This window comes from Chanodichthys erythropterus, chromosome 9 (genome assembly GCF_024489055.1).
Source record: "Chanodichthys erythropterus isolate Z2021 chromosome 9, ASM2448905v1, whole genome shotgun sequence".
In the NCBI taxonomy this organism is placed as follows: domain Eukaryota; kingdom Metazoa; phylum Chordata; class Actinopteri; order Cypriniformes; family Xenocyprididae; genus Chanodichthys; species Chanodichthys erythropterus.
This window is the reverse complement of record NC_090229.1, coordinates 12,826,634-12,841,172: the sequence shown is the minus strand read 5'-3', so window position 1 is coordinate 12,841,172 and position 14,539 is coordinate 12,826,634. Positions and strand designations below refer to the sequence as shown.

The window sequence follows — 14,539 nt, the reverse complement described above, 5'->3', positions numbered from 1 at the left end:
TACTATAACCAAGCATGTAAATAATACCTGGAGAATTAATTTAGAATTCCCATTCATTTCAATGGCAGTTGCTCAACTGATGCAGGTGGCTCGAACCACAGACGATTTTGGACCTCAGCTGCAAATGCCTTGTAACTAATCAAACTGGAGCTGCAAAAACATAAAATCATGACACCATGGCAACTATCCTGAGTGTGATGTGTGAAGCTAATATAATCCACATCTAATATCAAATGATCATCAATAGAGAAAGAAGCTTTTTAGAAACTGATGGAATGGTTCTAACTGGGCCATACCAACCAGCAAAACCTTGAGCACTTGTGTATGCTGCTAAAGTTTCAGTAAGATGTCTTTCTTTTTTCATATCTTAAAGATGTATTATGAGCTCTAAAAGATGTGATTCAGAAGATCAAAGTATAATAGCCAACTGCCTTGCATGTATAATTACATGACTCATTTAAACATTAAATAATCAGGAAAATGTTACAGGCTTGTTATCTCATTGGGTGGAGTCAAGAGCTCTCAGCCTCTGTGATAAATCTTACAGTTCCACTTGAGGAGCACACATAGTCTGGAGCTTCAGGACACTATCACAGAAAAAGCATAAAAGATAAAAGCCTGTTTCAATAAAAACATATTTCAATCATGATTCTGAGATTATAAACCAAGAAAATGAACAAAGTAACATTTCCCAAAGTACAAGAATCATTTTAACACTGAATATTCATAAAATGTCAAACAAAAAGGCCTTCAAAATCAGAGGTAAATGTTATTACATCTGTACTCAAGCTTATTTCATAATCTTTTAAAGACTCGAGAGTGACAAAATGATCAAATTCTATTCAACGTTACCAAGGTTACTGGAGATGCATTCATCTGGAGAACAAGGAAAGACCAGATGCTACATCTCTGAAAGGACAGAAACAAAGTCGTCCAGAGAGACACAAAGACAGATGAGAAAGCAACAGCCAGCACTATTTGTACTGACAATACTATAGGTATTAGAGGTGGGTGATATATAAGTAGACACTATTAACCGGTAGAAAATCTGTCAACCGGTAGAGATTTTGGACTATCGTCTCTATTGCAGTTATGCTCACGTGACGTTGCTGTCAGGTCACGAAACTTATCAATTGCATGCACTGCTGTTTAAACAAATGATGTTTTATAAACGTAGTTCAGGAGGAACAAGTCAAATAAGATACCCAATCATTACATCATCTTGATCATTACGTCATCTCAACCAGCTGTCAACAATATGTAATCAACGTATCTACCCAATCGGCATGAGTTCAGGCCTGTATATAATCACAGTCAAACTCACCCAAGGATCCTCGACAGTTTCCAGAATCCCTCCACCACCCCGTCTCCTCACACTCTCTGGATTACTTCATATAATCTAAAAGGGTGGGGGGTACTCTGTGTTCGGGCCGATTACCGAGCTCGGAGCCCTCTCCCCGGACAGCACGCCAAATACGTTTACCAATTAATTTACCTGACTTATTTGTAAGTTTGAACTCGTGAAAGTGATTTTAAACTGTTGACGGGCAATAAACAGCGAAGAGAACTATTCAAAACTAAAGCATAGACAGTTTGTCTTGTAGCTGGTGTTTTCAAGTGAAGCGGCATGTGGCTGTGGTAATAGGATTATTAGACTGACACACAGCTGAATGATGTCACATCAGTGAGCATACGAGAGCATAACAACGTCATCTGCACATGCTCTAGAGCAGTGGTTCTCAAACTTTTTTCCCAGTGGTCCGCACAATGGTCCAAGTGCAGGTCTCACGGTCCGCATATAATTTGCATATGACGTCACCAATGCAAACCAATCAGATTTAATGTTATGGTATTAGCAGATAATACTATTATTATACTAAGATGTTGCACACAATAAATAACAAATAAAAACTAACTTACTGATATTAGCTTTACAATAATAATCAGTAATGCTCGATGAACACACAAACTGTATATACAATCACTTTAAGTTGCTATTTAATTCTGTATGACTTTATGACTCTTTTCAACAGCATCGCAATAGTCACCAAACAATCACATAAACGCCTTAATAAGCAAATGTTACTCAGCTCTTTTTACAAACAACATTGAGCGCACTGTAGGCTAATTACAATTTCTGACGATATCAAGCATTCTGTCACGTCACAATCCCTCGCGCAGCATCGAATCCGCGAGCGCGCGCAGAGTTGGGCTCATCCAGCCGCGGGTGCGCTGATGCGGTTATTTTACTGATTTAAAATACATCAAACAAACACATTGAATTCACAGTTCAGTCTTCTGAAATTGTAGGTTTTGCTTGTCAAGTACTTTACTACAGAGCAAACAGGAAGGCTGCCCATCTCGCTCATTAGGCCTAACAGCAAACTGATTCTTCCATTCTTCTTACCTTTGCTGCTGATGCTGCGACTCTTCTTGTGTCGTGTCATTTTATCTTCCACATTTAGCTTTTCTCCTTTAATAACAAATTTGACCATTTTGAGGCTTAAATTTGCAAAACTAACTACTGTTTGAATTCTTCCAAAGCGCGCACTTGTGTTTGTTTCGTTAACTGAGTGATTGCGTCATTAGCCTACGTTGCCTGATGTCTGAAAATAATAAATGCTCACCAAAATGATTTTATATGACAAATAAAGCATTATAGCTCATTTATATTTATTTAATTCACTTTCATTTAAATTTTAAAACAAAAATAAATTGTATGCTATTTTTGTTTATTATTATTATTGTGGTCGGCATATCGCGGGCAGCATTTACATTTGTGACGGGCCGCAGTCTGGACTTTGTCTCAAAGTCTCAAAGTCCGGAGTCTGGACTTTGAGAAGTGCTGCTCTAGAGCAAGACTCTGCATCTGAAATATGAGGCTTGTAGAGCCATATATTAATAAATTGTTATAAAAATATCAAAATTAATATCAAATTGTCAGTGTGCATTCAGTTTTTAAAACATTACGTTTTTCTTTTAAAAGGAACAAAATTATGTGCAACATTGTTTTTTTATTAAAGCGATCATTTCAACTGTAAATTCTGATTGGAGGAGACTGCACATTCTATATTCAAGACTAGGTGAAATCAAAATATGCAGTTTTGTGGCTTGTGGTCCATGTGTATTAGCTTTGAGGGGAGCCTCTATATGCTAGTGTACGCCTGAATGTTAACAAAATCAGCTTTAGCAGTTATAATAGACATTTTTCCTACTGGAAAACAAAACAAAAATATTCATGACTCATCCTGCACTACACAGATTTTCCTCCAATCAAATGCTCTGTAATGTCCCTCCCCCTCATACCAACAGCTACAAGTAAAATCACTGAATACAAAGAGTTAAACTGAGTATGCAAATACAGATTGCTTTGACTGACAAACATATAGACATTTAATTTAGCATCCATTTTTTTTTGGATGTAATAAACCCATTACTCTGCAGAACTTGTTGTGACATCCCTTGTTATCATTTATTATATACAGTATAGCAGATACAAGTACAATATTTTATCTGTCATCTTGCCAGCAATTCAGTGTATTGTCCAGAGCAGCATGTTTTTTTAAAACAGGAAAAGCATGGTGTAATTTGATAAGTCCAGCACAAGTTTGTTTTGAAGCAAGAATGACGCAAAGCATAAAAATGTGTTGACTGAAAAGTTGACAATAGCATAATGCATCTACAGCAAGGATAAACTTCCAAAATATTTAATTGTCTTTAAGAATCTGTAAACATAATCAAACTATGAACCAGACTTTCGCTTTTCTGTTAGATTATTGGTTAGCTAAATGAAACACTAATTAGTTCAGTACGTAAAAGCACAAACAAGTCATTAGCATAGACAACATGCTATCTTTGTCTCAAAGCTATGTGTAACAGAAGGTTTGGCAACACTAGGTGAGAGTGAAAGATGCGTGGAGTGTACTAAATCATAAACATTTGATATATTTCCTCATGTAGTCTTTTGCCAAAGCTGTTTTTAATAATGAAAATACTGATTATTTTATTTCAACTGGTGATGCCAAATGTTCTACCGTAGGATCCAGAAAACTGGATTAACTTGCACTGTAAACTGTAATTTTCCATTGAAAATCCTTTGTAATTTGTTGCTGCTTGTAATCTGTGTGTGGAAATCTCTCGCACTTTAAATAAAGCTAAAACAAAACCAGAATATACGGAAAACATTGTCTCTTAACCCCTCCAGGTGTTGTAAATCTCACAGGCTTGAGATTCAGATGAAAAGTGTGGACCTGGAGGCTAAAAGGCAGCATCAGTGAGGAAGGACCCGAGAAGATAAGAAGAAACACATCCACAGAAGTGTGTCATTGAATGTAAATCTCAAAACAAAGGCTTACAGCTGCTTCTTCCCTTGCTGGTGCTCTCCGTTGAAATGCTTTTGTGTGCCACGTCACACTTGCGCTTTTTATGCGTTGTTATGCCATAAGCATTTCCACAATAATCACACTGCAGTACTGACCTTTCTCTCCCTGAAGATTAAATGGTCTGAGGGAGGATGTTGTGGGGAAAATAGAACACAATGCAAGTTGAACAGGTCAAGGGCAAATTGCTATTTCCTCTTAAAAGCTGCTGAATAAAAATGATTTGACTTCTCTACTGGGCTTAGATATTCGTATATTAGACACGAATACCGTATATGATCTGGCTAATATTTACTAAATATCAACATATATATATACACCCCTACATACACATATGTTCCTCCTTGATAAAACCATGACATTAGAGATGATGGGCCCTATTTTAACGATCTAAGCGCAAGGTCTAAAGCGCACAGCGCAAGTGCACTTGGGGTGTGTCCGAATTCACTTTTGGTAGTTTAAGGATGGGAAAAATGGTTGGTGCACCCAGCGCATTGTCTTAAAGGGTTGTCCCTATTCTCTTAATGAGTAATGAGTGTGTTTTGGGTGTAACGTATAATAAACCAACCAGAGTCTCATCTCCCATTTCCTTTAAAAGCCAGTTGCACTCACGCCATGGCGTATTCGCTATTTACAAGGTGGAATTTGCAAGCGGAAAAACTGAACGCATCTATAGTGAGGAAACAGATCTGCTCATGCGCGAGGTTAAAGCGCGTGAGCAGACCATCTATGGGAAAAGCCGGATTCCACCAAAGCATTTTTATCTTTATGCATACAATAATAAATTTTTACATTGTAATCCTTTTATTTTTAATTTGGCATGTTTGTGTGCTGCTGCACATCCCCGTGTGTAATAAGCAGAGTGTTATTTGTGCACCCGCATACAGGCACATATTACTAATGTACTCTTTAAAAAACAAAACAAATATTGACTGCACCTTTGACCAACTGAAACCTGGTCTACAGTCAGTGGCATAGTCTATTTAAGTTGCCTCAAAATAGTAACGTGCCAACAACGTGGCTGAACACACCTTGTTTTCAGACCAGCACGCACATGGGCGCAAATGCACTGCGTTGGGCTGAAACTAGCAAAAAACACTTGCATCACGCCTGGTGCCCCATTGCACCAGGTGTATGATAGGGCCCGAAAAGTTTAAATCATTTTATCAAACTTTGTTTCAAAAACCCTTCAAGCAGTGAAAGAAGACTCATTTCAGTATGTGTGCGCTGTCTGAGAGACGGTTTTTGAGTATCACACGAAACGCACACATAAAGCTGCTGCTCATACAGCGCATGAGTACTGAACAGAGTTCTTTCTGGTGCCTTATTGGGCTTGAACGATCAAATACACATAATTATGTGTAAAAATGTTCATTTGCAAGTATACTCAAACACAGTCAATAATGTCTTAAGTGAATATAAACAGTTAAGAAAGAAAAGTCATGTGTAACAGTATGTTGGATCCATGCATTTGGTCTTAAAGTGACAGCAGCCTAATATACCTATTGCTCTTGAATGAGTCACTTTTGTAACTTTAACCCTTTGACGCATACAATCACACCGGTGTGATCAGTCTTGGCTGGCCCCAGGAGCGTACGATCACACTGGTGTGATTAGAACGTTCAGCGCATCACGTGATCAACTGCCAAATTCAAATGTGCATGCGCGCTTTGGTTGGCGCTAAACCAGAGACGTACGCAGCGCTTTTCATATATTATATATGCAGTGTTTTCAATCAAATAATGTTTATTTTAAGTTTCAGACATTTAAATACACATGAACAAAACTATATATTTAGAGTTTGTAAAATACACAATGATGTCTATAAAAGCGGAAATAACAAACCTTTCCATTATAATTAGACGACACATTTTATTCATAACAGATACACATTGTGAAAGTAACTTTAAAGCTTACTCTATTCTTCCTCATTTCACCGACTCACTTACTTTAATGTATTTCGGGAGAAATGGATGAATTCACGGGTAGTAAATCCATCAGATCCGATTCTCTGTGCTGCGCAAACTAACATGGCGGCGCTCATCGCGCATATGGCTCATCTAACATGATCGTTATAAAGGTGTTTAAACAGCAAAACACATCCACTTGCACATATTTGGCAATCAGAATATCAGATATTTCATGCTATAGTTAACAAATTTATGAATATTTTGAATAAAAAAAATTAAAAATGAGATAAAAGCAGATCATCAGTCATACAGCGCTGCAGTGTTTCACGTAACAAGCAATGACGCGTCACCATGGAAACAACAACGTGATAAGTTCTAAATAACGGTCGCCTTAAAAGACTCACGCTGGGGGGTCAGCCAGAATATTTTAAACTTATGTGCGAAAGGGTTAAGAATAAATGTATAGTTAATTTACACAGTAAAGACTAAGACTAATTATATAATTTATGTAGCCTATTTCTATAGGCCTTTATAGTGCTTGAAGTTTTTTTTAGGTAGATCTATTTCATTTGGGTCTTTGTTCTATTGTAGTTTTTGTCCTGTTGCTTGTAAGTTTCTTTGTTCCTATTATGTTCATGTTTACTTGTCCTCAGTGAGCTAGAGTTTTGTTTTGTTATTTTAACTTTTTTTTTTTGATATTGAAATTGCTGTTGAGATTTATGAAGTTTTAGTGGTATCAAAAATGTATATAAAAACTTTTTAAAGCAAAAATAACTATGTTGTGGTATATCGTTATCACAAAATAAAATGACTCATATCGTGATATAAGAAGGTGTCAAAATACAACACAAAGGCTCTTGGTATGGGATTCACACTTGTGAGCCACCACCAGAATCCCACCCCTACAGTTGTAAGACGACGGACTCGGCTCTTACAGCAGAGCACTAATGTGCGTCACACAGTCAGGTGGCAACGCTTTCAAGAGTGGATGGCACCTTGGATCAGCAACAATATTTTACAGCACCATGAACCCTGAGTGTATGCATCGGGGGATTGGGGGCTCTGAGTGATCTCTATTCCTCATAAAACTAAGAGAACACTGGAAGTGTTCCCGTTCATTATTTCAAGCACAATTTTGACAACTCACTGAGAAGTCTTTCGGTACATGGGGCACTGCAAATGAACTGAAGTTGTAGCTTATTCGTTCCTGAGCAAGCTGTTCCCTGGATTACCTCTATTGCTATGTGATATGCCACTTAAAAGAGACACTGAAGTGCATACTGGGTCAACAGCTCAGAAGCAATATTACAATTATCCTGCAATGATGCGGCTTTTGACCTAATGTGAACAACTTAGTATGCCTAAAAAAACAACTACCGCACAAACAATGTAAAATTAGCATAACGACTGCAGTCATCCCAGACAAATTAATACAATTGAAAAGGTGCTGTTAAGTAGCGGTGAAAGTTGGGCGTAAAGTAACAATGCTGTTATTTGGGTTAGACACGCAAATTGTCCCCCTGTCCCTTAAAGGAAGCTACAGTGCACATCCTTAGAGTATTTGATGTTCCCGTCACATCCGTTAAGTTATCGTCAACCGCACAAACAGATTGTGTAAGCCTGACTATCCATGTATGAAATGCAGCAGCCCACACACTGACATGAGATGTTTTGAAACATACAGGAAATATGACGGCAGCAACGAATCGGGTTAGCATTGGTGGGCCGCTAACGATGCTAGTCGCTTCAGGCACTATTCTTCCCGCATCAACAGGGCTGGAAATACGGATGGAGCTGATTGCCGCCCGCTGACTGTGCTGACACTGTGTTCTTATTGTGAACTAATAGCGAGACACCCACTCGTTCCTCACTGTTGTCAAGGAGCCCAGCGGCAGATTCAATAAAGCATCTATCAGCCAAGCCTCTCCGCTGAGCTAAAGGGATGAGAAGTGCTACACAAGCGCCTGTACTTCCAGGGAAAATCAGCGCCTTGGCAAGTTCACCGTCAGGGATTACGTGATGGGCCTGCAGTGATTCAAGAAAAAATTGTCCCTGTATTTGAAAGATGAGAGGGTTGCTGTAAAGCCGTGATATTTGTTATGAAAGAAAAGTAAGCGGAAGCCAATGCTATTTTCTATGTTTTTGTTATTGATTTTTTGGCAAAAGAAATAAAAAAATATTAAATCTATTTCATTCAGTCCACAATAAATAGCCTATTTAAATTATTTTTTGTAATAAAACAGAAAATTATTATAGAAATTACTTTTATTCACACACACTAAACTGATCAAAAGTGACATTAAAGACTTTCAAATTGTTCAAAAAAATCTTTTTCAAATAAATGCTTTGAACGTTTTATTCACCAAAAATGTTTCACGGTTTCCACAAAAATATTAGGCAGCACAACAGTTTTCAACATTGATCATAAAACATGTTTTGTGAGCAGCAAATCAGCTGCCAATTTCTAAAGGATCATGTGACACTGAAGACTGGAGTAATGATGCTGAGAATTCAGCTTTGCCATCACAGGAATCAATTACATTTTAAAATATATTAAAACATTTTTAAATTGTAATCTTTTACAAAATTACTGTTTTACTGTATTTTTGATCAAATAAATGCAGCTAAAAAGTATCGGAGACTTCTACAATCATAAAAAAAAAATCTTACAGACCCCAAACTATATGAAAATAATTATGGACAGTGAGCAAATATGATCAGTGTATCTCACCCGTAAGACTATGAACTACAAATTAACTACTACTATAATCATATTTGGCTGCTAGAGAGGTTCTGCTCTGATAGGCTCACAAACAATCACCGTTCTGATGAAATTACAACCACCTCCCTTGCTAATCTGCTGATATACACCCTCATCTGCGAACCTGCTCATGTGTTTAATGCTGGATGAAGCTGCAGGAAATGAGTCTACCAATAAACAGTAAATTTACCCTGAATGGCAAGCTGATGGATGAGAGCCTGGCAACCTGCGACAAAGCATCAGTTCATAATAACAGGCATGCGCGCACACACAAACAAACTGACATGTGCTCTCTATCATGCATGACGCAACTAAAACAATCAGCATGTGAAAAGCGCTGGATGTTCCTTGACACATTGTTGTGTTGTGGACGCAGCTCCCCCAGCAGTCAATCAGCTTCACCAAAAACACAAACACAAAAATACATATGTAATATACTAAAGGAAGCTCTCACCATATCCAAGAGTGCCTCCGAAGAGGAAGGCTGCTCAAGCGTATCATTCTCTCCTCTCGAACCCTGTGATTGCGGCTGGACTTCATTGAATGACAGGCTTTCAAGAGTTTCTCAACAAGCTCTCCACGAATCCTTCTCATTGAGAGAAAAGACTATGTGACAACTGTGTCCATGTTGTCTCCTTACTTCCAAGGTGCCATGTGGAGTTTGGTTTTGGCTACTTCCATCTTCTATTTGGCCACACTTTAATGCTGATAAAAAATATATCTAACATTTAACAAAGTCAAAAAAACAAGCTACTCTATGAAGCGTTTAAGGGAAGACAAATGAAATCGACCTGAAATGAACAGTGGCTTCCATACTGTCCAAATACAACAGCCTCTGACGGAGTGTGCCGAGCTGTTCCCATCTGACGTTCATTGTGTTTATCTGGAAAACGCTTGGCCGCATTCCTTCTTCCTATCCACATGACGATATCAAGTCTTTGTTTTTTCCTGTTGCCAGTGATATATTTCCTCTTGCTTCACAGAGGGCAGGGCAGTAGAGTTCAGCAAGTATACACTGCCCTAAATCCTTCAGTGTTTCAATCAATTCAGCTTTATCCACCTTTTTCCTGAACAATAAAGTTGTTGAAGCCTATTGTTGTTTTCTTGGTCTGACAGTTTTACGTCAAAGATTTGTGTACCGCAGGGTAGGGGTGGGTAATATGGCAAACAATATCACTTTTTTTTCAGGCAGGATTGAGATGTACAATCTTATGATTCTTTTCCATGTAGGCTTTCAAGACTTATTTTGCAAGTACTGAGCAGTAAGACACCATTGACATTAAAAATATTTTCTTTTGTGTTCCATGGAAGTAAGGAAGTTATTATGTTTTGGAATGGCATGAGGATGAGATTTGATTTTTGGGTGAACCCTGTCTTTAAAATAAAGAGACATCAGGGCAGTCAACACAACAGAAAAAAAAAAAAAATATTTCATAGTTACCCCCCTCACTTCCACACTATCTGATCATATATTTCGTAATATTTTTGTTTTATTTATACACTATAAATCATTTTCTTATCTGATTTTTGTTGCAATGGCAACGTCTCTCTTGGACAAAACATCCCAAGTGTATGAGCTTTTATGTGTTTGTGTGGGAGGAAAACACATTGAAGGACTGTGTGAGACTACTGTTCTTGCATAGATCTCTTTCCCTGTCGGCATGTGGTCATCCTCTTCGACCCCATAACGAGAGCCCCTGCTGCCCTCTTCATTCCAGCAGTTAAAGCATATCGATTCTGTCAGTGTAAGGCAAGCTGTACTCTTTAGCTATTTACCACAACAAATGACGCCTCAAACTGAGAGGGATAGACAACGAGGCTATAGTAACAAGAAGACACTCGTGAGCTGATTTGCGATTTGATTTCTCTTTCTCTATCATATACCCACACAGACACACATGGGCGCAGAATATGCAGGGGACTTTTTTTGGGCAAGTGTGTTCACATAGAGGTTGTCATGGGCCAATGTGAATAAATTTAGATTCAAATTCAAAGAGACAAGGTAGTTTATGCATGACCTGACATTTTATTCTTATCCAAAACGAGGCGACATGAACATTATGGAGCACTAAACTCTCATGTAATGTATGTTTCATTCATACTGGAAAACGGAGGGCGCCCCCTCGCAGAAAGTCGAAAACATATAAGTTATAACTTATGACGTTCCAGGAAATCGCTTATACGTCCAAAGGCATCTAGCTTTCGCTGTAGTTGAACAAAGATCAGAAACGTTTTGACTGATGAAACGTGAAGACAATAAACACACAACTGCGAAAATGTATGGTTTGTGTTTTTTTCAAGCTATCTCATCATCTCATCCTTTATTACAGCATAGAAACTATAATATATATATATATATATATATCTGCCTATTCTGTGGTAAAAAATCTTGTTTTTACATTGTATAAAATCCATGATGACTCAATGGGCAGGTGTTTAACCAATCATAAAACTGCCATAAGGAAAGTCTAGGATAAAATATTATAGAATACAATAGTGGTTATTGATCAGCAGTGTTTTTTATTTTTAGCCAATTAAAAGCAAGAGAAAGAAAAAAATAAAACCTGTCAATTAGACAAAGGTCGGAAAAGAATGGTATTACACTTGACATTTGTGTCCCCCTCACTTCTGAAATAATGACTTCATCAACCCTATTGATCAACCCTGAACTCATCGACTCTATTTCATTCACTGTTCATACTTAGAATGGCATCAAAAAGTTAAATAGCAAATTATCACTCCAAGTGGCATCTGCAAACAAATGATGCAACAGCTGTGCTGTTTATTATTTTTGTGGAAACCTTAATACACTTTTTCAGGATTCTTTGATGAATAGAAATTCCAAATGAACAGCATTTATTTAAAATAACAATTGTCTTGTAAACATGTAAAAGTCTTTGATCAATTTAATGCAGTTTTGCTGAATAAAAGTATTTCTTTTTTTTTTTTTTAAATTGACAAGTAGTGTATTTATTATAATGTATTTACAACCTGTTTTGCATGCCACATGGTTTAATACTTAATTATCTAATCCAATGACATTCATACATTTTAAAGTGTCTCAATACTTTTTGGGGGCCACTGTAGACCATCTTACATAAAGCAAGTTGAGCTATTATAAATAATTAAGTGAGAATTCTTTGGTTCTTGATGCATGTACTTTGAAAACACTTGATCAGAAAAAAGCAATCTGTTAACGTCAGCAAAAAAAGACAGAAAACAAGCATAGAAGAGAATTTTAAAAAGTCTCCTCGGAGAATATTAGCATAAAGAATACATCCAAGAATAGTGTCTTTCTTTGTGAAAGAAAGTTTCAATTATCTTCGGCAGGTGTAACTGTTTGAGTTTTTTTGGTAAGTCACAAAATAGCACAATTGTACAATAAAGTCATTGCAGAATTTAAGTACCAAAACCTGCACACTTTAACACAATGGTCCTCAACTGATTTAACATTGGACATTAATATCAAGTGGACAACCATTGTTTAATGTACAAAAGCAAACAAAAAAGTGCTTAAGATCTAAAAAAATAAAAATAAAAAATGATAAATATTATCACTAACTGTATAGAGCCACAATAAGCATCTTCTGAACAGCAACAATACAATTAATTTGACAATTTTGCACAAACAATAGCTGAAGTAATATTTAAAAGCCCGACATATGAAACAAACACTCCGCCAACTAATGCATTAGGCTCCTGAACATATGTACAAATTGCTCAGCATATTACATAATACATATTAATGATGCATTTATTGCTGGTTTTATGCTCTCTGTTTGTCCTGACTGCGTTTTGAGGTGAATTATACAATGTTTAACACCTCCATAAGCTTCTATATTGTTTTATCTAAATACGCATGATAATGATTATGAATATGATTGGTTTAATTGTTTTCCCCTCTGCAGTCCACGACCCTTTCATAATAGACCTACACCCATTATCGGGTCACAACCCACCACTGCTTTAGCTCAGAGCTCAATGTCATAATACAGTATCTCAAAGAAGTAAGTACACCCCTCTCATTTTTGTAAATATTTTATTATGTCTTTTCATGTGACAACACTGAAAAAAATGACACTTTGCAATGTAAAGTAGTGAGTGTACAGCTTGTATAACAGGGTAAATTTGCTGTCCCCTCAAAATAATTCACACAGCCATTAATGTCTAAACCGCTGGCCACAAAAGTGAGTACTACCCTAAGTAAAAATGTCCAAATTGGGCCCAAAGTGACAATATTTTGTGTGGCCACCATTATTTTCCAGCACTGCCTTAACCCTCTTGGGCATGGAGTTCCCCAGAGCTTCACAGGTTGCCACTGGAGTCCTCTTCCACTCCTCCATGATGACATCACAGAGTTGGTGGATGTTAGAGACCTTACGCTCCTCCACCTTCCGTCTGAGGATGCCCCACAGATGCTCAATAGGGTTTAGGTCAGTCCATCACCTTCACCCTCAGCTTCTTTAGCAAGACAGTGGTCATCTTGGAGGTGTGTTTGGGGTCGTTATCATGTTGAAATACTGCCCAGTCTCCGAAGGGAGGGGATCATGCTTTGCTCATTCATGGTTCCCTCAATGAACTGTAGCTCCCCAGTAGCACTCATGCAGCCCCAGACCATGACACTCCCACCACCATGCTTGACTGTAGGCAAGACACACTTGTCTTTGTACTCCTCACCTGGTTGCCGCCACACACGACACCATCTGACACCATCTGAACCAAATAAGTTTATCTTGGTCTCATCAGATAACAGGACATGGTTCCAGTAATCCATGTCCTTAGTCTGCTTGTCTTCAGCAAACTGTTTGCGGGCTTTCTTGTGCATCATCTTTAGAAGAGGCTTCCTTCTGGGACGACAGCCATGCAGACCAATTTGATGCGGTGTGCCAACTTTAATACCTGCTCCCCATTCACACCGTAGACCTTGTAACACTAACGAGTCACATGACACCGGGGAAAGAAGATGGCTAATTGGGCCCAATTTGGACATTTTCACTTAGGGGTGTACTCACTTTTGTGGCTAGCGGTTTAGACATTAATGGCTGTGTGTTGAGTTATTTTGAGGGGACAGCAAATTTACACTATTATACAAGCTGTACACTCACTACTTTACATCGTAGCAAAGTGTCATTTCTTCAGTGTTGTCACATGAAAAGATATAATAAAATATTTACTCACTTCTGTGAGATATTGTATATCTGTCAAGTGCTGATTTATAAAACTGCTTAAAATCATCTCACTGTTCTTCCCTTGAAATGCATTTACAGCAGGTATGTCAAGAGTCACATTTTATACTCTTCATTGCATAACGTCCGTTAGGATAAAAGCTTTTAGTGTTAAAAATCCACAGAGCATAAATTTATAGATGCACCACTGAACTGCAACCTGGTTATAGTGCATTATGCAATAGCTTCTTTCCTTTTTTTTTTTTTTTTTTTTTTTTTACACATGATCTATGACCATTATCAATCTCCACCATTTCCACTTCA

General features: G+C 37.7%; 1 protein-coding gene across 4 annotated transcripts in view; it reads right to left on the bottom strand.

The window, feature by feature from the left end:
* pde4d (phosphodiesterase 4D, cAMP-specific) overlaps positions 1 to 14,539 on the bottom strand; it is a 133,031-nt gene that overhangs the window by 51,023 nt on the left and 67,469 nt on the right. The window contains exon 1 of one of the 4 annotated variants that reach the window (XM_067394617.1): positions 9,505 to 9,903. The exons of the other annotated variants lie outside the window; for them this stretch is intronic. Within the exon in view, the coding sequence (XP_067250718.1) occupies positions 9,505 to 9,644 (140 nt within the window). The 5' untranslated portion in view covers positions 9,645 to 9,903. Of the gene's footprint in view, positions 1 to 9,504; positions 9,904 to 14,539 lie in introns of those variants that run through there. 4 annotated transcript variants of the gene reach the window in all.